General features: G+C 41.0%; 5 protein-coding genes and 1 pseudogene across 8 annotated transcripts; 1 reads left to right on the forward strand and 5 right to left on the reverse strand.

Moving 5' to 3' along the window:
• Window positions 1–601: 601 nt before the first annotated feature.
• On the reverse strand, window positions 602–3,048 carry LOC122766387 (annotated as a pseudogene).
• On the forward strand, window positions 2,745–18,337 carry LOC122766378 (prostaglandin D2 receptor 2-like). 2 transcript variants are annotated; one of them, XM_044021196.1, is made up of 3 exons: window positions 2,745–2,778; window positions 7,183–7,258; window positions 16,440–18,337. In XM_044021196.1, exon 3 carries the CDS (start codon window positions 16,477–16,479, stop codon window positions 17,605–17,607), a length of 1,131 nt encoding a protein of 376 aa, XP_043877131.1. In that variant the 5' UTR covers window positions 2,745–2,778; window positions 7,183–7,258; window positions 16,440–16,476; the 3' UTR covers window positions 17,608–18,337. The 2 variants fall into 2 exon arrangements, with proteins under 2 accessions (XP_043877131.1, XP_043877130.1); XM_044021195.1 differs by lacking the exons at window positions 2,745–2,778; window positions 7,183–7,258 and adding an exon at window positions 15,741–15,915.
• LOC122766381 (CD276 antigen-like) lies at window positions 3,919–5,702 on the reverse strand. Of its 2 annotated transcripts, none has more exons than XM_044021200.1 (5): window positions 5,602–5,702; window positions 4,815–5,516; window positions 4,614–4,712; window positions 4,482–4,525; window positions 3,919–4,378 (listed from the first exon to the last, which is right to left on the reverse strand). In XM_044021200.1, exons 1-5 carry the CDS (start codon window positions 5,657–5,659, stop codon window positions 4,259–4,261), a joined length of 1,023 nt encoding a protein of 340 aa, XP_043877135.1. In that variant the 5' UTR covers window positions 5,660–5,702; the 3' UTR covers window positions 3,919–4,258. The 2 variants fall into 2 exon arrangements, with proteins under 2 accessions (XP_043877135.1, XP_043877134.1); XM_044021199.1 differs by having other exon boundaries at window positions 4,614–4,727; window positions 5,602–5,701.
• LOC122766379 lies at window positions 8,453–10,297 on the reverse strand. Of its 2 annotated transcripts, XM_044021198.1 has the most exons (5): window positions 10,098–10,296; window positions 9,304–9,993; window positions 9,093–9,209; window positions 8,831–8,874; window positions 8,453–8,637 (listed from the first exon to the last, which is right to left on the reverse strand). In XM_044021198.1, the coding sequence occupies exons 1-5, from the start codon at window positions 10,150–10,152 to the stop codon at window positions 8,512–8,514; spliced, it is 1,032 nt and encodes a 343-aa protein (XP_043877133.1). In that variant the 5' UTR covers window positions 10,153–10,296; the 3' UTR covers window positions 8,453–8,511. The 2 variants fall into 2 exon arrangements, with proteins under 2 accessions (XP_043877133.1, XP_043877132.1); XM_044021197.1 differs by having other exon boundaries at window positions 9,304–10,297.
• On the reverse strand, window positions 11,337–13,218 carry LOC122766382. The gene is made up of 5 exons (XM_044021201.1): window positions 12,953–13,218; window positions 12,167–12,865; window positions 11,731–11,853; window positions 11,628–11,662; window positions 11,337–11,542 (listed from the first exon to the last, which is right to left on the reverse strand). Exons 1-5 carry the CDS (start codon window positions 12,993–12,995, stop codon window positions 11,408–11,410), a joined length of 1,035 nt encoding a protein of 344 aa, XP_043877136.1. The 5' UTR covers window positions 12,996–13,218; the 3' UTR covers window positions 11,337–11,407.
• A 223-nt stretch (window positions 18,338–18,560) lies between the features above and the next one.
• Window positions 18,561–22,389, reverse strand: si:dkey-165a24.9 (probable G-protein coupled receptor 132). Its single transcript, XM_044021205.1, has 3 exons — window positions 20,668–22,389; window positions 19,779–20,590; window positions 18,561–19,311 (listed from the first exon to the last, which is right to left on the reverse strand). The coding sequence occupies exons 2-3, from the start codon at window positions 20,357–20,359 to the stop codon at window positions 18,888–18,890; spliced, it is 1,005 nt and encodes a 334-aa protein (XP_043877140.1). The 5' UTR covers window positions 20,360–20,590; window positions 20,668–22,389; the 3' UTR covers window positions 18,561–18,887.
• Window positions 22,390–22,437: the final 48 nt, after the last annotated feature.

Genomic DNA, 22,437 nt, shown 5'->3' on the forward strand with positions numbered 1-22,437 from the left:
CTGCTGAGGCTGAGGCACCATTTGGAAATGATGTCAAATTATATAGCGACAGAGTGGACTTCACTATTTCACTTTTCTCCTAATTCTCCTGGTTTATGAATAGAAAGGCTCTCGGCAGCTTTGAGAGACGTTTTTTTAAAGGAAACTCATTGTGACTTGATGTCACTGTGCACCACTTTTCAGCACAAAGAGCATTTTGTTTTTTTTTTTATCTACCAGGTTCTTATATTATAGAAAACATATCTACTGAGATTTCATTTGGTGTGAACCATTAACCCTTTAACACCCAAGCCTCAAATGTCCTTCTGGACTTTTTTTTTGTTATTTTAACCATAAAAGAACCAGAAAATGTGAGTAAGTGCTTTTGCCCATTCAACTCCCTAAAATGCTGAATTTGTTGTTGTCTTTTTCCTGGAAATTACGTTGACTGGTGTTGTGAGTCTTCGGGGTGCAGTCTTTCATTTATGGTTCAAAGTCTGTCACATTGTTGTAAATGAATAAAAATGTAACAGAGATAGAAAAAAAATCCTACACTGCCTGAAATAATTAGGTTTTTTTCCGTTACTGGCTTTTATACTGGAGAGTAAAACACACAGGAGAGTAAAAGCAAAAATAGTCTCTTTAATGGTCGGTGCACAGGTAGACAAACCCAACTGAGGCGTTATCCAGTTTTCAAAGGGCCAAAAGTACAAACTCAAAACCCAGGCAATAGTCAAAAAACAGGCAAAGAGGAATTACAGACACAAGGACCACATGCAATTTTGTCTGTGTAATCCCTAAACTTGATATGATATGGGAAAAAGTTAAGTATGGAGAGAAGACCATGTCCAAAGAATGGCTGAATCTTGGTAAACATCGTTTTTAAATTAAAAACGAGTGACGGTGTGATTTTATTGTTGAAAATTGTTTTCATATTGAAACTGTGTTCTAAATGATCAAGACATCAAGACTAGAAAAGAGCTATATAAATACAGACCAAATGTGTATAATTGTCCTTACACCTGATGTGGAACTTTTTACGTTTTGAAGAAATGAGGGTGGAAAGAAGCATTTCCTGTTGTTGTACAGTTAAGTTAATGCACAGTGAGTAACCCATTTTAGTTTGAGGCACAGAATGGCAACTGGTCATGATTACAGTTTTGGTCCTCCACGCAACACCATCCTCTCGGTAATAATAATACATACTGGTGATCGAGTTGATCACTCAACTCGTGACACACGAGTTCCCTCCTCGCCACTTTAAAGTAACATTTTAAAAACTTTATTCAAAAAGGATATATATATATATATATATATACACACCACTTTTACTACTTTAGGCTGGAGTACACACATTCCACCCAGGACTCCCTCAGCCGTTGTGTTCTGTTGGACGGTTTAACATCTACAGCCACATAATGGAAGTCTTCTGCATCTTGGTTACCCTAGAAACAACAAGTGCACAAGTGGATGAGAGTGTCACTCTGTGATGGTTGTTTTAATAGTGATCATTTGGATCAGTGAGGTACTGTAAATATCACCTCTGGATTTGATGTGGAGTGAGTCGTTGAGACTTTTTCCATGCGAAACAGAAAAATCTCTTTTAATTGACAGTTATTATTTAGTGATTTATGTGTGTTTCTACGTAGCGCTTACCTGAACATAGACTTTTTTTGCTCTTGATCATCTTGTATAGTGCGAAAGCCAGTAAAACCGTCAGGATGGTGGAGGCTGCCAGAGCTCCAATCAAGACACAAACCTGGATAAACCTCTGTGTAGCTGCAGAAAGCCAGAGTTTTATTTCAGTTATTTGACATGTGATGAGAAAATAAGACCAATTCTTCCATGATGTTACTCACATTTACTGTCCAGTTTGGTCCCATTTCTGTACAGTATATGTCCACATGACAAAACAGCACAGTAGTCGGCCCCAGACGTATTCAGTGACAAGTTGTGCACACAGGTGTGTGTTTGTGTGCCACGTGTCCTTTCACGTTGGTCACACATGTCTCCTTTGATGTGAATTAATCCCGTGTGAGTTTCATCGGAGCTCATGAGCCAGTAAACACTGTGTCCTTCACCACAGCTCTCACTGTGAAGCCTACAGCTGAGATCCTCATGATGGACCAGAGCCTGGAGGTTCAACCCTGAGCCCTGCACAATGACTGTAATGCCTTCTGCAAAGGTCAGTGCATGTGTGTGGGAGGATGCACACAAGTATGTGGCTGAGTCTGAAATGTGCAAATCTGAAATTGACAGCTGGAGTCTACCGTCTTCATACTTCACTGCGAAGCGCGTGTTGTTAAATTCATCAAAAAAAAAGCTCTCTCTCCGCAACACATAGATGGTTGAGATGAGCCTTGGCATCTGTCCCGGGCTTTGCTTGTACCAGAAGATCCATGCTGAATCACCTCCTTGATGAAAACACGGCAGAGTCACGTCCTCTCCAACGGTAGCGGATATCAAGTGTTTCTCTTGATGCACATATCTGGATGTCAGATCTTCACTCTTCTGAGCTGCAGTGAAATGACAGCCAAAGCAAATATACAATTATTTGAATCTGATGAAAGAAAAACGAAAGAGGATTTTGCACTAACCAACAACACTGAACTACGTAACTCACCCATGTTCCCCAGCTGGGACAGCCATGTAAGATAGAGGAAAACCTTAAGAGATGTCTCCATGTCTAATTCTTGTCTGGACTTAAAAAAGATCTTCTTCTTTCCACTCTTCAGAAAAAAAAAGGGTTGTACATTGCACAGTTGACTTTGATTGGCCAGCCTGCAGTTACTCTGCACGGTAAGTCCTACTTTAAGAAACAAATCACGTGTTCACTGCAAGTTCACTGTCTTCATCTTTGTGCCACACTTTAAAAAAATGATGGCGAAATAAGTCAGAGCTGTTCTGGGGTTTGATTTATTGTAACCTCAGAGAAAAGTAAATAATACAATAAGGCCTGGCTTGTATACATCTAGGTATTAATCTGAATCATTGCACTTTCAAGTTCTTTACCATGGAAAAAAAGGGCAAACTGTAACATTTCTCTCTTTTTACGTCATTGTTGTTTGTATTGATGTGCTGTATTGTTTGTTTGTTCATTTGCTTGTGTCCCCTGTTCCCTCTTTGTCTTGTTCTCTCCCTTTCCTCTTATTTTATTTTTGTTTTAACATAACTTGCTCTCCTCTCCCTCCTTTCTGTTCTCCACCTCTCCTCTTATCCTTTCACCCCAACCGGCCGAGGCAGATCCCGCACGTCTTTGAGTCCAGTTCTGTCAGAGGTTTCTTCTTCCTCATTTTGCAATCTGTTGGGCTTTTTTCTTGTAGTTTCTTGGACACCTTGGAATATTTGACTGGGCTTGATTAGACTAATAAGCACTTTGTAGCACTTTTCTTCAGAAAAGTGTTATGTAATTCGGGTGACGAGTGCGAGTTCATATTCTTATTGTTACCTCTTTAGGACCAAATGAGGCAGAGCCCAATTTTTGTTTAAAATTTTTCAGGCCCTGGTATACTTCAGTGCACGACGCATTGCATGTTACATATCACGGACCATGGTATACTCACACGTCAGGGTCCTGTAGTGTCCCACTTCACCATCAGGTGGCCGTACAAGTCTGGGCGCAGAAGAGAACGATGCTACAGCTCCCTCGGACACGTCTGGTTTGAGCGGCTCACAGCTGAAAGGTTCGTCGTGCAGGGGAGGTTCATGGGTTGCCAGGTCGAGGCCCGGATGACTATCCTTGGTGACTAGTTCTTCTGTTGTCTAAATGTTTTTTCTGCTTGGTGAGCAGGAATAATACTCGCAAAAACTGTAGCATAAAGCAGCTTTAAGCAGTCATCAAAGACGACTTGCTCTACTACAGCACTTCCGTTGGCTCGTTTGCAGCGACTGGGAGGTTTTTAACTACGAAAACAAGTTAATATATGTAAGTAGACCTCCATAACTAACATGTGTTATACCAGCATTCGATGTCACCTTTAAATAGCTGTAACCATGTCCTGTCTATACCACTGCCAGTCTTGGCCAGGAAACTCTTGCAAAAGAGATTTTTTTTTTCTTAGCGACTTTATTCCTTGTTAAAAACAGACAAAATGGGCATCTATAACAAATCTCTTGTACAGCATCATTAAGTACAATTTCCACTATGTAAATCCTGCTTAAAATCATAAAAACATGTAAATTATAGTGGAAATTACAAAGGTACTAAACAAAAACTTCACGTGTGTGACGTCTAAAATAAAGAAAGACTGAGAAAATGACAGAACTTACAAAGACAGAGCTAATGTCGAACACTGGAGTACACACATTCATTCTTTGTATTGTCCATCTGTCTTCTTGATCTGTTAGGCAGGTGGACACTTAAAGCAGCATAGTGGACATTGTCTCCATCTCTGTTTCCCTGGGAACAACACACACACACATCAGTACATTGTAATATGTCTCTGTTTGTGCTAATATAAGGTGGTATATGTAAGTTTGATGAGAGATTATAATGTATTTACCTCTTCATTTGATGTGGAGCGAGCTGATAATTGGGCACAAGACTCTGGTTGTGAAACACAGACATGACGGTGTTTAATTCGAAAGCCAAATTCAGTGAATAGAAGCTGGTCAACATCAGAAGAAGTGATTACCTGAACATTTGTCTCTCTTGTACAGTAAGAAAGCCAGTAAAATACTCAGGAGGGTGGTGAATGTCAAAGCTCCAGCCATGATATACATTGATGACTGGTCTGCAAATGGAGACACTACAGACATTTTGTCTCTGTCATGTTTTTGTCAAAGAATGAACTGTCACTACTCATCAGATGAGGCGGCATCTAGAAGTTTCTTACCCTTAAAGTCCAGTTTGGTCCCGTTCCCAAACAGTATATGTCCACATGCGGCGACAGCACAGTAGTAGGTCCCAGCATGAGAGAGATTCACACTGTTCATTGGTAATTTGTAGACACAGGTGTGTGTTTGAGTGTTGGGTTTCCTCTCACACTGTTCACTTCTGTCTCCTTTGGTGTAAATGGTTCCATGATGAGGTTCTTGAGAGTTCTTGAGCCAGTAAATGCTGTGTTCTCCTCCAGCACATGCTCCTGTGTGAACTGTACAGTTGAGAGTGACAGAATCTCCTGGCTGAAGTCTTTGTGACTCTGACTGATGGACCAGAGGGTGAAGATTCCACCTTGAAGCCTCCACACTCACAGTGATGACTTCTTTAAATTTAAGCCAACGTGAGTGAGCAACTACACATGAGTAAGTCGCTGAGTCAGAAAGTTGAACATCGGAAATGTTTAAGTGATTCAAACCAGCATTAGATTGAAGTGATAAATGTGGATTTTTTTCAAACTCATTATAAAAAACGTGCGTTCTTTGACTAAGTTCTACGACACAGATAAGCTGTGGCTTCTGACCCAGTGTTTGCTTGTACCAGTAAAGTTTATAATCATCTCTGGTGAATAAACATGACAAAGTCACGTTGTCACCAACATTAGCTGAAATAAATCTAATGTCTTGATGAGCAGTTGTGGACAGATGGTTCATCTCAGCTGAAGACAAAAAAAGAGAAAAACACCTTCAATTTAATCTTTTAAAAAATTGCATCATAACCAGAAACATTAAAAAAAACCTCACCCATTTTCCCCAAGACCAAATACGTCAGAAAGAAAAGAAAGTTTGGAGGTGTCATCATGTTGATTTCGCCGCGTTGAGTGACACGATACTTTCTCCACTCTGAAGATCTCTTGAAAAGATTTCCCAACAGCACTGGTCACATGCTCACTGTCATCTATGGTTTGATTGTTTTTTTTGTCACGTGGTGAAAGGAGCATTTCAATTTGGAAAATCACTGAAAAATAACAATAGACTGGTCAGGGTTTTCTTAAGATTCTTAAGATAGTATCCACTGTGTACAGACATTATCATTGAGCAGGAGGTCATCATCCAACATCACTTTATAATGAATACACATTTTTTTTGAAAGATTGACCAATCACTTGGTTATGAAATCTGATCGGATTTTCTCAAAGTTCATATTATAAATATTTCTTTGTCCTGTCATAATGTGTCAATAAACAAATATTTCCAGAGGCTTAAGGGGAGAAGGAAAACAACTTCATTGCCAGTGTGAAGATACAGAATAGCATGTCATAGAACCATCCCTTTCTTTGACTGAATCAGCGTGATCTCATGATTATCAACATAAAACACATGTACGCGTGGGACGCGTTTGCTGGATTGCATTGAAATCTCAAAGTCAGTGAAAACAGCATTTTAATTAAACCGGTCACATTGAACCTTTTTAAAATATGTATCGGACAAATTGAGGGAATGGAAAAATTTGGTTTGGTTGAAAAAAACCAAAAACAAAAAACAACAAAAAAGTAACACTTCGACATCCTCTTTGAAACCACACTGACGCTACAGCAGAGAGAGCAGAGGTTTGCGAGCGTGTATGGAGTCGACCCTTAGCAGAAATGCAGACCACAGGTGTCAACACTGACATTGATAACAAACATATACATGGCAGTTATTTTCCAGTACAGAGGATTGTTGATGCTCTCAGGCCATCAAAGTGTAAAACATTTGTATTTTATAATGTGTTTTTTTTTTTGTAATTTATTCCTTTGAATTTCATATAACTTCTATTTTCCTAATGTTTTACAGTTTCCCCGTCTCCAATATTTCCTGTTTTTCTTTGAAGTAATGCACCTTGTGTGTCTCTTAAGTGATTTACTTCCTGTCTTTGTCTGGCTTCCTGCTGTTGTGATTGTTTGCTCCGCCTTTATGTCTTTCACCTGTGCCCAATCATCCCACCCCACTTGTGTGGATTCAGTCTCTTTCCACATGTCTCTGATGGTTTGATGTCTGTCCTCATCCCATGTCCACATTCTTAATTTTGGCCCTCATTCTGCTGAGTTTGGAATGCCTGTCTGTCCGTCGGAGAATGTAAGCCTTTTACTTAATAATATAATATAATAATATTTTTGCATCAACCTGCCATGTCCAGTGTCAGCAGTTTGGGTTTACGACACTTCACAACCTTCCTCTGCTTCATTGAGAGCTGAGAACTACATAAAAATGTAAAAAAGGTTTAAAGTTTTGTCATTTTTGCAAATATTTATAGATTTTATAGCTTCAGACTCTTCCCTGACACACGAATCCCGAGTTTAGTCAGATTTATTGAACCAGTAAACTCTGTGTTCTGCATCACAGGTGAATCGCCCCAGTGTGATCTGCACAGCTGGGAGTCACACGGTCTTCACCCTCACAGTGATGAACATTATGTGCAGTAAGTGGCTAAATCTATCTATCTATCTATCTATCTATCTATCTATCTATCTATCTATCTATCTATCTATCTATCTATCTATCTATCTATCTATCTCACAAAGAACTAGCATTTCACACCTATTGTCTGTAGTATTTTACATTAATAACATATTAAAGGGGCATTTTACTTGCTTGAAATTGGATGCATCAGAATTTGTGTGGCATAGCCAGACATTCCGTGTTTTTCGTTATGGACTGTTGGACAACTGTATTTGCTATTAGTATTATTACACTAGGTGTATAGCTTATGTTTGTGATGCCTTGGTGTGTTTGTTTGCTTCGTCTGTCTTTTCTTTAGCCCCATCGGTGACTGTGTGTGTGTGTGTGTGTGTGTGGGGAGGTTGGTGATACACCAGTGAATGTCTGAACACAGAGATCAAACATGTCTACTAGGTCTGGGCGGGTGTATTTGATTAACTTAACTCAGTTGTGTACCTTTATTGTTAGATGTTACCCGGCAACTTCTGAAAAATGTTTTTCTCGGCTGTGAGTGTGGGATGGTCTTGGCCATTGTACCGTGTTGCAGGTTGACCACAAACACGTTGAAGCTATTTCCTGTTTGAAAGTGTGGACACACACAAAGAGCAAACCGTCTACAAAAGTTCAATAACGATCCTCACATCTCGTGCAGTTAAAAAAAAATGTATTTAAAAACCAACAGACTTTATCACGACGCCTCATTCTCTGCTTGACGTCTTAATTCTACATTCAACGTATGATTCAATTCTGGATCGCGTGTCTTACGTGGCTTGTTGTTTCTGAGGCTGCCATTGCCGTTGTGTAATGGAATTTGATTGAGAGGGTAACCACAAACTTTAACTGTTTGCTTTAAAAGCAAACAAGGTCAAAGTTGTCACCAGTGGTGTTTCTGTGTAAAAGAATACACTTCATGCAATGTAGCCCACCTAAAACTTAGTTTAGCTTAGTTTCCACGGCAGCCATTTTGATGTTTCACCAGAAGAAAAATAGCACAGGTGTAAATAATCAAAATGAGTGTTGGCTGAGTTCCATTTCGTCATGATGACTTGAGCTGAATAGAGCCATCATCATGTCATTTGCTTTCCCACTGGTGTAATTGCACATAACACAAAGTGACACACAACATGGTAGGTTTAATGACAGTGGAAACATCACCGACATCTCACTGGCTGAATTGTTGTTGTTTTGCACTTTATTTTCTTCACATTCAGTACATACAGAGGTGCATCATGTTCAGCTTGACAACTTTACACTTGAGTAAACGCATTCGTTCACGCTGTCATCTTGTCTTCTTCTTAAGCTGCTGCGATTGGGGTCCTTGAAAGCAGCATAATGGAGGTTATCTGCATCTCGGCGACCCTGGGTTGAATTAAAAATATATATTTAAAAAAGGTTATTGGCATATAATCACAGGTGTAATGTTGACAAATATTACAAAACAAAGTATTTGAGGTGTCCACTAAATGGCAAATCATTAAAACAAACCTCCTCTCTGAAGATAAGGATGTATTAATGCCCTTTGCTCTTCTTTTGTGCAACCTTTAATGCTTACCTCCATATTTGGTGCGACAGCAGCTGCAAGTCGTGCTTGACAGTCTAAACAAAAGAGAATTCAAAACCTTGTTCATCATGCAAAGCTGAAGTTGAGATTGTTTATTTATTCTTGCTTTATGGGAGGAAATAATCAATTATAGTGTAAAACATAGTAGAGTCTATTTGTTGTCCTTGTTTTTTCAAGTTCTTTTTCAAGTGTTCTTCAGTGTTTCTCTCGAACACATGATCAAATAATATAAATATAGTACAGTTGACTCCACCTGAGCTATTTGTCTTGTAGACTCTGTATGCTGCACAAGCCAGGACAACAACCAGGAGGATGGTGAATGCCAAAACTCCGCTCAGGACAGATATCAAATCAAGGGAATGGCCATCATCTGCAGAGACATTCAAAATGTTATTTGTATCAGTGATTGTGATACGGCACTTTTTTTTTTTTTTTGTTCTTGGCAAGAAGTTGAGCTACTGTACCCTCCATTTCCACCGTAGTCCCATTCCCAAACAGTATGTGTCCACATGACACGACTGCACAGTAGTAGGTCCCAGCGTTAGAAAGATTCAGACCCTCCAGTTTCAAGTTGTAGTCACAGATGGGTGTTTGTGTGTTCGACTCACATTCCTCACTCCCGTCTTCATCAGTGTAAATGAGAGGGAGAGGTTCTTTGTCTCTCTTCAACCAGTAAACTCTGGGTTTTCCATCACAGGCTCCAGCTGTGTGAACTGTACATCTGAGAGTCACAGATTGTCCTGGCAGGATTCTCTCAGACGCTGATTGATAAACCAGACCTGGCAAGCTTAAATTCGAATCCTCCACAATCACAGTGATGCCCTCCAAAAACGTAAAGACCAGTGAATAGCCACTTACGCAATAGTAAATAGCTGTGTCTGAAAGTTGCACATTTGAAATTTTCAAATAGTTTTTTTTATCAGAGGTTTCCAGAGTGAAACGTGGATTTTTCTCAAAATCACCAGTCAACTTGCCATCCTTCCGATGTTTGTAGAAGTTTGACACCATCTGTGGTTCCTCTCCTACCTTCTGTCTGTACCAGTAAATCATCTCTACAAGACTGTCTTCAATGATACATCTCAGCGTTACCTCTTTGCCAACAGTAACTGATAAAACACGCAAAGACGACGGCACTTCAGCAGATGTCCAAACAGCTGGAGGTGTGGAAAGTGGACAAGTCAATGTAGGGCACAGAATGCAAAGTGGAAAAAGTGCTTTCATGAGTGCAGAAAAGTGCACTTATTGGAAAATAACTTACCCATTCTCCCCGAGAGCACACACGCCACACACAGAGCAAACACCTCTCGTGTCATTTTGTTGGAATTGCAGTGGTTATTTGAAGTGTAGACAATGTCTGGAGGACGCTCTCTACTTTGAGGAGATGAGACGGTTTTATTGTCCAATCAGAATGTGAGCAGTGGTCCCCCCTACAGAGAGGAACATGAAGAAAAGAGAGTGTATGTGGGCATTGTGTATAATTACATGAGATGCATATGAAACTTCGTCGACTTCTGAACTTGGTGAGGTACAACTTGCTTCAAAGGCCATGACAAAAAAAAACTACAGGAAGACAAGTCTGAACAGAAAGAATGGCAACCTTTTACCTTCACCTTGTCCTCCAGTCCGTATGCTTCTTAAAGACTTCCTTCTGAACATTGATAAAAGTCATCTTTGTTTTTGAAGGCATAGCTTATTAGATCACCATCGTTTAAGTGGTGTCTTATTTTGTAGCTCACCAGTAGTGGACTGGATATCAGTTAATTATGTGAATCCAATGCCGAACCAATTCCCAAATTCCCAAAAACCGAATCACTCCCTGTTTCTCTGTGTGTGTGTATTTGTTGGTTTTTGGTTGTTTTATGTGTGTGTCTGTGGTATGTTTAAATAGTCACTGACGGACAGATGTTCCCTGCATTTATCATCCCAACAACGTCAAAAACTGGCACTGCACACACTGGTGTAGCCTGTCAAACGGACATAATATGTGATTAATAGACGGATGAATGGAATGCAGAGTGTGTTTTATTCGTGGTGGTTTAGCTCACTCCTTCGGTCAGTATGGACTCACATCATGCATATCTTTTTCATTGTGATGAGTTTTTTGATCAAAGTCAAGTATTAACAAAGAAGACCGACTGATTGACAGATAAATTCTTTAACAAAATGGGCGACTTCTGAATAAGATGAATTACAACGTCCACACTTGTCTTGCACAACGTGTTTTCGGCTTGTTGCACAAATGCCTGTAGGGTCAGGCCCACTTAAGTATGACATTCTGTGGTATGAGGCTACATCCTGTGCTTAAACACAAGAGACTGAAACGTTTCCACCAATGGAAACTTCTACTCTCTCTCTCTCTCTCTCTCAACAATTTGACCACAGGAGAGAAAGATGAAGCGTGAGAGGCGGCTGCAGATTGAAAAGTGATCATAGGTGCTGATGTGTGTGAGTGTAGCACTCTCAGAAGATAAAAAAAAAACCCACCAACTTTGCTTTTCTGCTTTATTTTACTTTTTTTTTTTACATACTGTGATGACAAGAAAGAAAGTTATGTCCTGAAGTGGCTTATTATTCTGTCCTCACTTTCTTCCGTTTTACTCTGGAGTAAACGCATGCAGTCTCCATGTTGTTCCCCTGACGATGTAGGTCGTTGTTCCTTTTCACACTCAGAGGAAGATAGTAGAGAGCGTGTCCGTCTTGGCTCTACCGCAGACAAAATAACATACGCGTGAGAAGTGCACAGGAGTACTCAAAAGTTTCTTGTCATACATTTTTTTTTGTAACCTACAATGGCGGCGGAGCGTGTCGGATGAGAAACAGCCCCTGCAAATAAAAGAAAGCATGTCAAGCCAGCAAGTCGGCAAAATGTTGCGGATGGTGTTAACCTTTACCTTTGCAGACAGAGCATAGCCTCTTTCGCAGCTTGTATGTTTTGACTGCCGTGATGAGCAGCACGTTCATGGAGAGGACAAATGCCACACTCAGGCAACACAACAGGACGGGGAAGGCTAAAACTGAAACAGAATAGACAGATCGGCTCACACCCCTTTCAGTTTTGTGGAGGTATATACAATATCTACGCAGCCAATATAGTTGATTTGAAGCAAGGCCATGTAACTTCTTTTTTGTTCTGTCTCCGCCTCTGTAGCGAAGCCACCGTGATGAAAGTAGAAAGTAGCTTTTAATGGGACTGTCAGTTCCGCATTGCCCTTAAAAGCTGCAATGTTTTCACTCACTTTCCAAATGGCGGAGGTTGTGGGCAAAAAAGTTGCGTAGTGTTGCGTTACTATACAGTTTTATGAGCAAGAATTGACTTTTACCACCTACCTATGATCTCCACTCTGGTGCCATTACCAAAAACAATCTCGCCACAGGAAGCCAGAGCACAGTAGTACATCCCAGCATCAGAGGCGCTTGCAGAGTGTATTTCGAGATTGAAAGTGCAATTTCTCTTGTGAGGCTTTTCTGTTGTACACTGTTCTGCACTGGGGAATGTGAGCTCAGCTGCACCTGCTGCACCCTGTTTGATCCAGTAGAGACTCTGCTCGCTTGCACATTGTGATTCAGCGTCTACTGTGCAGCTTAAATTCAAAGAGTCTCCTGGCCTAAGTTGCTCCACCACCGGCTGATGGACAACAGGTTGGGTGTCGGAGAGCGACGCTCTGACGTGAAGGAAAGCCCCCGGTCCAAATTCAATTCCGTTGAATTCTAAAACCGCACAGAAATATGTCGCTGAATCTGATGCCTGAAGGTCTGTGATAGTGAGATGGTTGCTGCATTCTCTCGCGTGTGCCAAGACATGGAACCTTTTTTGAAACGCAGGGGACATTTCTGCTACGGTTATTTGCTTCATTCGAGTTGAAATGAGGCAAAGCTCGCCCCCCAAGCTTTGCTGGTACCAAGAAATGTGAGTTACGTCGTTTTGGCAAAAGCAGTGCAACGTCACATTCTTCCCAATCTCAGCTCTGATGATGCCAGTGTCCTGAACTATACCTAAGGTCCTGGTCGCATTGGGCTGGCCCTGACCTGCACAGAAAAGCATTTAAAATGATGTATCCCACTCAAAATGATATTAGATATAATATTATATATTATATTAAGTAAAATACTCACACGTTTCACCAAGAAGCACAAGAAAAATGCAAAATAGCATCATCTCTGCAGCTCTTAACTCCGTTTCCTGTGTGTTTACGGACACACTGAACTCTTAGAAAAGACGGAGGCTGTTTTGTGATTGACTTGGTCGAGAGCCAGACTTCCAAAAAAGTGTGTGCTTTTCCTGCAGATCAGCCTGATCAGGTGAACCGAGGTGCATTTGATGTTGATTGAGTCTTTTCAGTTAAAGTTGTAAAGGAGGTACATGTGTTGGTTGTATTGTGGAAGGAGGAGTGGGGTAAAAGGTGGTGTTTCTGAGGAGCAAAAAAAACCAAAACGTAATCATTTACTGTATTTCCTTGTGTTTGTTTCAAAACTGTTTTTATTGGCTGTTCACCTAATCCCAGTGACGCCTTTTAGGTCATATGTGGCCTCACCATGTCTGGTATCGCAGAGGATTATTCAGTGAGATGTAGTTACAAGAGAAAATCAGGGCTTGACTTGAGATTCCACAACTTGAATGACTGCCTGACTGAGCTTGCCGGCATCATTTTCCTTATATTCTTTTTGTGTCTCTACTTCTACATTGCTACTACAACTGATGATGATAAATACTTGGCATGATTTGTTGTTGTCATCTGTCATGTACTGTACTCTGGCTAATCCCAAACAGGGTTTAGCTATGCAGTTTATACAATGCATAAATAACAATTTGTGAAACCGATTAAAAGCAATCACAAAAAGGGAGCACTTCCATCACAAACTCCCTTTTTGGAAGCATTTGTTGAAGTCAACATAATAGTGTTTTTATTGTCCAGGCAGCTGCTGGTCATGTGTTTTGTACACTCTCCCACATCCTTTAGCACAAATGTTGCCGTGATATAAAGTTAACATTTCACTTGAGATTTTCACTCACATGCATATAATTCCCTCAGGTACACTCATGCAGACATGATCGTTTGACGGCTGGTTTCCGTGTGTGACTCAGACATGTCTTTTGTTTGTTTGTGGTCTGTGTATACGCGTTTTAAAAGGTGTCAAAGGCTGTTGGTTCAGTCGAAACAAGGCATGACTGAACAACAACTCATCGTGGCTGAACCCATACTTCCTGAGTTGTGCAAATGGATTCTCTGGGGTTTTTTTTTCACTGTTGAGTCAGGTGTCAGATATATATACAGATATATATACAGGGCTGCAACGAGGTGTCAGATATATATATCATCTATATATATATATATATAGAGAGAGGTGATATATATATATATATATACACATTCATACATACACACATATACATGTATACACGCACACCTACAGTTACCCCATATTGCCCAAGGTTTTACTGCACATGTTTTTATGGTTTTTGTTGTGGCTATTGCACATTTCTGTGAGTTGTGAGTTTAGTTCCTGGCTCTGCTCGTCAATATGTGTCCTTGAGCAAGACACTTAACCCCATGTTGCAGCATGTGAACAAATATGAACAATGTGGGAATGATTGAATGGTGGAAAGCAGCTCATCAAGACTAGAAAAGCAGCTCTATATAAATACAGACCATTACCAACTCTTTGTCTTCTGATTTTATTCGGCGGTAACAGGGAACAAAGACAGTCAGAGGAAATGTACACAATTTATTTAGGAAATGTAGTGGAGTAAAAGTTGCTAGAAATATAAATAACAAAAGTACAGTTACAAAGTATTTGTACTTTGTTCCATTACAGCACTGGCTGCAGATGCATGTGTTGGCAAGAGTACATGAATTCAGGTCAGTGAGGACGTATATGTTTCCTCTGGTTAGACAAAAACCTGCCGACCTGTTTGTGGCTTTTGTTGCATGAGAAGCACTAAGCTGTTTCATGGTACTAGTTGCCCTTCTTTACGTTGTGTGTATGTACCCTTTAGGACACTTTAGTTGCAAACCAAAAAACAAAACAAAAAAAAGATGAGAACTGCTTGAAATAGGACATAAAATGCTGGTGTTATGATGTTGATGAAGCCTCTGGGTTTGAACCAAGGGTGAGAAGAGGAAGCAACACCCACTACCACTCAAGTGTCTGGCTGCAGGACATTATCACACGCTTGTCTGTGGAATCTTCAAATACTTCCTTTCAGCCAGTGGTTCAGAGCCAGAGATTCACAATGAAGCACTTTTATTTTATTATGAAAGAGGTTGGTCTGCTGCTCCCACCCGATCAAAAGCTGAACTGCACGCAACAACTGAAAAGACTCAAGCACGTCTGTGAACCTGAGTTTGCAAACAATGGCAATTACTGAGCAATTAACGGAGCTTTGAAACCCACCTCTAGTCAGACATGTTTTCATTGAATTTATTATTAGAGGAAAAAAGAAAATCTGTAGACTTTTGAAATGGCTGCAGCTGCTCAAACAGACTCCTTTAAATATATATATATATATATATATATATATATATATATATATATATATATATATATATACATGTATATAACATAATGCAACAAATTAAGAACAGAGTCTGATGAATTTTCTTTTAATAGAATGTTTTTAGTGTCAAACTTTCCAATGTTTTTTCCAGTCTTTAAAAACATTGACAGACACATGTCTGTCATGTTCTTTTTGCCTTGTCATTGTGTGAGTACAGACACTTTACACCCTCCACCCTCTCTCTCTCTCTCACACACACACACACACACACACACACACACCTCTAAATAAATAAGTGAAACGAGAGATAAAAAAGGTGACACTTAAATCCTAAAAACAATCAATGATGAAAACAAAGCTCATTTAAATCCTTTTTTTTTTTTTTTTCATCACCAAAGACCTTAATTTGCCCGTCTCTTAGTGCTGTTGACTAATTAGACTGGTTCTTAAAAACATTGTACTTCCCTTTGTGAATCTTGACTTCCTTTTATTCTGCTAGTTCACCCATAACCCTGGGACTGTGCGCTTGGTGTCAAACCGTATTATAACATGACAGATCTCATTACACTCTGACAAACAGGTAAGTCGTTTTTTTTTTTTATTTAATGAGGAGGCCTGTGTCTTTACACAAAAGGATTAAAGTGAGAGTCTTGCATAGAGGCACATTATTATTCCCAACTGATAGATCAATTTCAACAATTTCAATTTAAAATTTGGGACTAAAGCATCATCTTGTGGAGTTTGTATCAGAAACAACACAGCACATATGACACGTGCAGGGCCAGAACTAAAAAGTGATATATTTTGATGTCTAACCTTTATACCAGTGCATCTTATGGCTACAGTTGTGTGTAAAGGTACGGTGTGTAAAATGTAGCAACATTTATTGGTGAAATGTTATAAACTGCTCCATTGACAATTTGGAAATGTTGTGCCGCCTTCACTTTATCAATTCTTGGAAAAACTTTTTACATGAAAGATGTGCTGGGTGATAGAATTAGACACAATAAGTCTTGTAGAGAGGATGCAAAAATTGGAGGACAGCAGTTAATGGTAAAGTATCATCCTTTCACGTGAAATTCTCCCTCTTCTTCTTCTTCTTAGATCTCAGTGAATAGCAAATTGACCGTGTCGCTCCGGGATGGCAGCCTGTCTTTTCAACCAGAACGCAAATATCAGCTTAAACCCACCAAACCAAACAGTTGGTACGACTGGTTCTGCAAGTGTTTTAGCCATTTCTCTCCATGGCATCTTCTCTTCCATTGGCATCATAGAGAACCTCCTCATCGTCGGAGTGGTGGGTTTCCATGTCCGCCGCTCCGTCATCAGCATCTGGATCCTGAACCTGGCAGCCTCTGACCTACTGGCCACCGCTTTTCTCCCCTTCTTCACTCTTTACATGGCACGTGGCAACACCTGGACATTGGGCACGACCTTCTGTCGAATATACTCCTCCATTTTCTTCCTCAACATGTTTGTCAGTGGTTTCCTGTTGGCGGCCATTTCTATGGACCGCTGCCTGGTAGTGCTGCGACCCGTTTGGGCCCAGAACCACAGAGACAAGCAAATTGTGACGAAGATATGTGGTGTGATTTGGGCTCTGGCTGTTGTCTGCACTATCCCATTCTACATATTCCGTGATAACATTCACCTACCCAGTGGCCAGATTCTCTGTTATTACAATTATGCTCAATTCCCTCCTAGTGAGCCATACGACCTAAAAGTCTTATGTAAGCAGCGCAAGGAGGCCTTGGCCTTCATGAAGTTCCTCCTAGCCTTCCTGATCCCTCTAGTAATCATCATCCTCAGCTATGCTGCTGTGAATTCCCACTTGGCTGGCAGAGGTCACCGGCGATCCTTCCGTTTTTTCCGGCTTGTAGTGGCCGTGGTGGTGAGCTTTGTTCTGTGTTGGGCTCCATACCACATCTTCATCATCATGGAGGTGATGGCTCCCAGTGGGCATGCACTCCAGAAATTTGCAAGCAAAGGCCTTAAAATTGCAGCAACCTTAGGCTTCTTTAACAGTGTCCTCAACCCGATTCTGTATGTATTCAGCTGCCCCGACCTGTGCAAGAAGATCAGACATTCTCTGGGTGCAGTGATGGAGAGCGTTCTGACTGAGGATCTTGCTGAACTGGCCCGGCGCCGCAGCACTGCTTGCAGCTCCCACAGCACCGCAGAGCTTGTGATGAAATCAAAGGTTTCCTTGACAACCTTGTCTTTGAAAACAGAGGAGGAGCAGGCTGAAATCATTGCCAACTCTGATAGCTAAACATACATTCTGGCAATAATGGCTTGGGAATAATTTTATATAATTAAAAATAATAATTTACAAAGGCATTAAAAACAGGCCTAGGCAATACTGTATATAGGAGGGCCCACCTTTATCTCATTATTCCCCTTGTTCTCTATCTATAGCTCATTATATTAAGTAAGAAGCTCCTGTTTGAATGTTTATGTGCAACTTATTCATGTTTACTTTGTTTGTCCTTTGAGGATTATGTGAATCACTCTCATTGGTGCTTTAAATTAGAATCCACCCATCTGTTCACTTCACATCATCAATTGTCCTCCTGGCAGGCTTTTAATTTGAAACCCAAGCAATATTTGGGTTGATGAATGTTGATTTAATAGTTTTTGGTGGACAGTGAAGGTGAATTTTCTGGGGGGAAATTGATGGGATTGCCAGTTCCGTGATGGCTACTATGTATATGATCCTGAGATTATTTGTAATGACCACACAGTATTATGCACTTTATTTAAAGTTTTAGAATGAATGACACCTTAATGTGTTCAATCAGCTTTCTCTGAGTGGAATCCCAGAGAAAAATTGTGGGACCACCATGGATATTAGAGGATTTAGTTAAAATTAATATATGTTGAATCTGTGTAAAAGGTTGGCGCTTATATTATAATTTTTTTTTTAATGCTTTGTGATTTTCCTACTTTGACCTGGTTAGGAGTATATACTGTACACCTGTGCTTCCCTTTGTCTCATTTTAATCATTATGCAAAAGCAGTAATAAAGAAAATTAAAAATAATTATTGTCTTGCGTAATGACACTTCTCTTGCAATAACAAGGCCCACAGTCATGCTTGTATCTCAGTGGTGATCTAATCTGACTGTCAATGACAGCATGAAGTGATGAACAGATTTGTTAAAAAGGTTTAACAAAAAAAGAAAGTCATACACACCTTCAAGAACACATGATTACACATTCCAAGTTGTATTTGTGATATACTTTATTTCCAAGTTGTTTGATCTTTAACGTGTGGTTCTCGATACTGACGTAGAGTTTATCAAAGCAGCAATTGAAGCCTTTGTGTTTTGAAATCTTTGTGCCAAACACAAATGTGTTAAATCTTATGCTAACTCTGTTTGATAAAAGGCAAGATACTAACACTGAAAACTGCAGAACTGGTTCCTTAGATGATGAGGTGGAAACATGCAGGCAAATGAATGTTTTCATTGAGTTTTCAATGCACACGCATTCCCACTGGGTGGTGCTGTTGGTCTGACTAAAAAGCAGGAGTCATCCAAGCAAATCCAAGCTATACTGCAATAAGATTATTATGTCCTTTCTCAGTCTCCCCCTGAGTGCCTGGCTGAGCTCTGGCAGTGAGGCTTGTCGTTTTGCGGGCGTGTTGCCCCCTACCCAGACAGGGCAGGGACCTCTGCAGCTCCAGCCGAGCATCGGGGCACAGGAAGATGTAGAAGAGGGGATCCAGCAGAGTGTTGAGGCTGGTCAGACCATAGCACAGGCGGTAGATGAGGAAAATGGAACGCTCCAACCCACAGGGCTCATCAGTCAGCAGCAGGGACACAAACCTGTATCCGCCCACAAGGTGATAGGGCCCAAAGACCACGATGAAGTTAACAGTGATGACGACCAGGATGCCCACAATTTTGTGGCGTTCATGGTCAGAGAGAGAGGGCGAGCGCCGCAGTGTCACCCCGATGTGGGCCGAGGTGTAGCTGAGGGAGGAGTCAGATGGAGATGAGAAATTCGTCACAAAGTATTCAATGTCATTTAGTCAGGAAGGAAATATAATGTTATTCTGCATATCTGTCACTAATGGACCACGACTACTTTTATTGTTCTGACTGAGAGAGTTCTAGGGGCAGTAGTTCCATACTGTGCGTTTAATACCCAATAAATGTATTTGACCTGGACTCTGACACGACTATGAGCATGAACAAGGTGAAGCAATTCTCCACCTCTATCATGCTTTATTAGATTCTACAGTTTGAGAATGCAGTTAGTGACCACTTAACATGTCTTAACGACATTCCAGTCAAGGTGGTCTGGAACTGTATCTGTCTTGTGTTCTGGCACTTGACACATTTGAAAAGAGGACATTTATAAGAACAGGTTTGGAGCCACAACATGGCATGTGGGACACAGCAGTAATATCCTCACGGAGAGGTTTGGGTTAACTCACCCTAGTATGGCACATGGCAGCAGGAAACCAAGGACCACTGAGGTGATCTTGAAGTGAGCAAAACTGGGGCTGACGGGGTAGTACTCCAGACACAGTTGTCTGTCAGAGTCAAACACTGATGGCAGCAGCCCACTCAGGCAAAACAGGAAGGTGAGCGTCCAGACAGCGACACCCGACAGTGCTGCCACCCTGACACTTCGCACCCTGCGGCTACTCAGTGGGTACACAATTGCCAGGCAGCGGTCCAGCGCTATCAGGCACAGGAACATGACGCTGGCATAGACGTTGACGTAGAACACGTAGCCAACCAGCTCACAGGTCAGGTGGCCGTAGGGCCAGCGGTGACCTCCCTGCAGGTAAAGGATCCACAGTGGCAAGGTGAGCAGCTGAAGGAGATCAGACAGCAGCAGGTTGAGGATGTAGACCAGCTGACAGCCTCCCCCACCTGAGCGACCCAGTTGGTACAATCCCCATAGGGACAACAGGTTGCTGGGGAGACCCAAAGAGAAGATGAGGCCATAGATACAAGTCAGGCCGAATGTGTCGGTGTCCAACGGGAGGTTGCAGCTGTCATTGGACATGTTTCTGTTGGTCAAATGCCTGAGGGCTGATGCTCACAGGGTGATGAGTTGGAGCAGAAACACCCATTCATTCACACATAATCAAAGAAAAGGCAAAAAGTCTCAGTTGTTATTTTTCCATCGTGCAATAATTATAACGGTGTTCTCCCAAAGAGAAGGTCAGGCTCAAAGTCTATGCTGTCAGTCAACCAGTTCTCTGAGAATCCAGAATCCATCAGAAGAAACAAGCACCTACAAAGCAATGCAGATTTTTAAGTTTACTGTCAGAAGGTGCACGAGGAATTCACAAACCAAGACTTTTGACTCACCCTTCTATACTAGGAGACCCAGACAAAAGCTTGCTCCACAACTGGTGGAACACGGTGTCTGGACCAAGCCTTGCCTATTCTGTGATAGTTTCCTCCTCAGGAAACCCACTTCTTCAGCTTTAAAGGCAACATCCTGAGGCAGGAGAACGCCTTTCATGGCTCAGAACAAAAACATTCACTCTCTCTTTCTCTGAGCCTCCCTCTCTCCTACTCCAGTAGTAGACAGGGTGATTAAGGTGCACAAAAGCTGTTGGGGGGGAGAAACTAATATTTCCACTAATGCCCTTTAGATTGTTGCTTGCTGTGTTCCATTAAACACATTAACCCCTGTGCTATATGCTGCCATTACACACCATTCTATGTGTGTATGCAGCTTTAAATTTGACTTACACTTTTCTTACGTTGTCATAGAGTGTGTGTTCGTGTGGATGATAAAGCTGGATAAGATGGACGGATGGACTTTGTTTTGGGGTTAGGATTAGATTTGGATTTATTTTAAGGTTGGGTAAATGGTTAGGATTAGACATTGAGTTGTGAAGGTCAGGGTAAAGGACTCGAGGATGCATTATATCTATTGGTGTCCTATTAGAGTTCATGAGTGTGTGTGTGTGTGTGTGATTGTCAAGTATTTGATTTTCAAGACAGCCAATTGTAGGCGAAAATAGATTTTACATTTTACAACCCCATTATTTTGAACCTGGAATATCACCCACAATTAATTATTTTCTCAGGCACCATGGGGTGGAAAAAAGTTGCACTATTGAAATTGTATGGGTGAAGAATGGGTATGTTGAGACAATGGAAGGTAGTCTGTATTTTTGCCACATGGTTTCATAGAAAGGAGGGTCTAATCATTCACTTTGTTTCCTTTAAATGTCAGCAATCGCTGAGTGACTGAATAACTTTCTCACAAAATTGGCTCCTCTCCTGGGACATTACTGCTACCCCATGCGTGCAAGATCTCTGCACAAAGGTCTCCCTGCTGTGCTGATTTGCTGTGTGTGCATAAAGCAGGGGAAAGTGTCCCGGTTGAGAGGCAGCATTATGAGTCGTTTCTGCAGCAGAATGGCTGCATACGGCAGGAAGACCTCTGTTTTTGACACATTCTGTGCCTATAGAAACGGCCCAGTGGCCATCTGAGGTACTGCAGGATAAGAGCACTGGACATCATTCTGCCTCTCAAAATGTCAACTCCCCCATGTTATGACATTTTTACTGCATGATGCAGAAGAGTCCTTGTCTGTGTCATACTCCTCCCCTCCACAAAAAGGCATTAAATTATAGGTCTCAATCTCCTCTAGGAGAGGTAACAGCTACTATTAAAGATGTTTTATTTTTTGTTTGCTCAGTTCTCTATGAAGCTACATAAGATTAGTGAAGTGAATATTGAATTGACCACTTCTACTGCCACATTTATATTTCCCCTTAAATACAAGTCTGCCATGTTGTCGCCCAAAAATAGTAGAAATGTGAGATAAAATTTAACTATGGAATTTTGAGCTGATTTTTGCTCACCTGGCCCATAAAGTTCTTTCATGAACTCACATTTGTTATTTGTTATTGGCAACACTGAACAGTGATCTCATGATACAACATGCTTTTATGTTCGATTAAATATTTAAAGACACAGTACGTACAACATAACCTTCTGATATGTAAGCACGTATTGTAATAGCATAGCATATATTATATATATATATACAGTGTATATAAATGTATAAGTAGTGAAAGTAAGGCTTCTCAAAAGGATTGTCAACATCTAAAATGAAT

This window comes from Solea senegalensis, linkage group LG3 (assembly GCF_019176455.1).
Source record: "Solea senegalensis isolate Sse05_10M linkage group LG3, IFAPA_SoseM_1, whole genome shotgun sequence".
In the NCBI taxonomy this organism is placed as follows: domain Eukaryota; kingdom Metazoa; phylum Chordata; class Actinopteri; order Pleuronectiformes; family Soleidae; genus Solea; species Solea senegalensis.

Bases quoted from the DNA above. Each gene is read 5' to 3' on its own strand.
- LOC122766381 (XM_044021199.1), bottom strand. From the start codon at position 5,659: ATGATGACACCTCCAAACTTTCTTTTCTTTCTGACGTATTTGGTCTTG. The intron at 4,526-4,613 runs GTAATCACTTCT...TTTCACAACCAG, and splicing joins CAAGAGAGACAAATGTTCAG to AGTCTTGTGCCCAATTATCA. The intron at 4,379-4,481 runs GTAAATACATTA...TGTTGTTCCCAG, and splicing joins GCTCCACATCAAATGAAGAG to GGAAACAGAGATGGAGACAA.
- LOC122766379 (XM_044021197.1), bottom strand. From the start codon at position 10,060: ATGAAAGCACTTTTTCCACTTTGCATTCTGTGCCCTACATTGACTTGT. The intron at 8,875-9,092 runs GTGGAGTCAACT...TCTTTTGTTTAG, and splicing joins CTACAAGACAAATAGCTCAG to ACTGTCAAGCACGACTTGCA. The intron at 8,638-8,830 runs GTAAGCATTAAA...AATTCAACCCAG, and splicing joins CTGTCGCACCAAATATGGAG to GGTCGCCGAGATGCAGATAA.
- LOC122766382 (XM_044021201.1), bottom strand. From the start codon at position 12,995: ATGATGCTATTTTGCATTTTTCTTGTGCTTCTTGGTGAAACGT. The intron at 12,866-12,952 runs GTGAGTATTTTA...TTTTCTGTGCAG, and splicing joins TGTGCTTCTTGGTGAAACGT to GTCAGGGCCAGCCCAATGCG. The intron at 11,663-11,730 runs GTAAAGGTTAAC...TTTTATTTGCAG, and splicing joins GCTATGCTCTGTCTGCAAAG to GGGCTGTTTCTCATCCGACA.
- LOC122766378 (XM_044021196.1), top strand. From the start codon at position 16,477: ATGGCAGCCTGTCTTTTCAACCAGAACGCAAATATCAGCTTAAACCCA.
- si:dkey-165a24.9 (XM_044021205.1), bottom strand. From the start codon at position 20,359: ATGTCCAATGACAGCTGCAACCTCCCGTTGGACACCGACACATTCGGC. The intron at 19,312-19,778 runs GTGAGTTAACCC...CTCCTCCCTCAG, and splicing joins CTGCCATGTGCCATACTAGG to CTACACCTCGGCCCACATCG.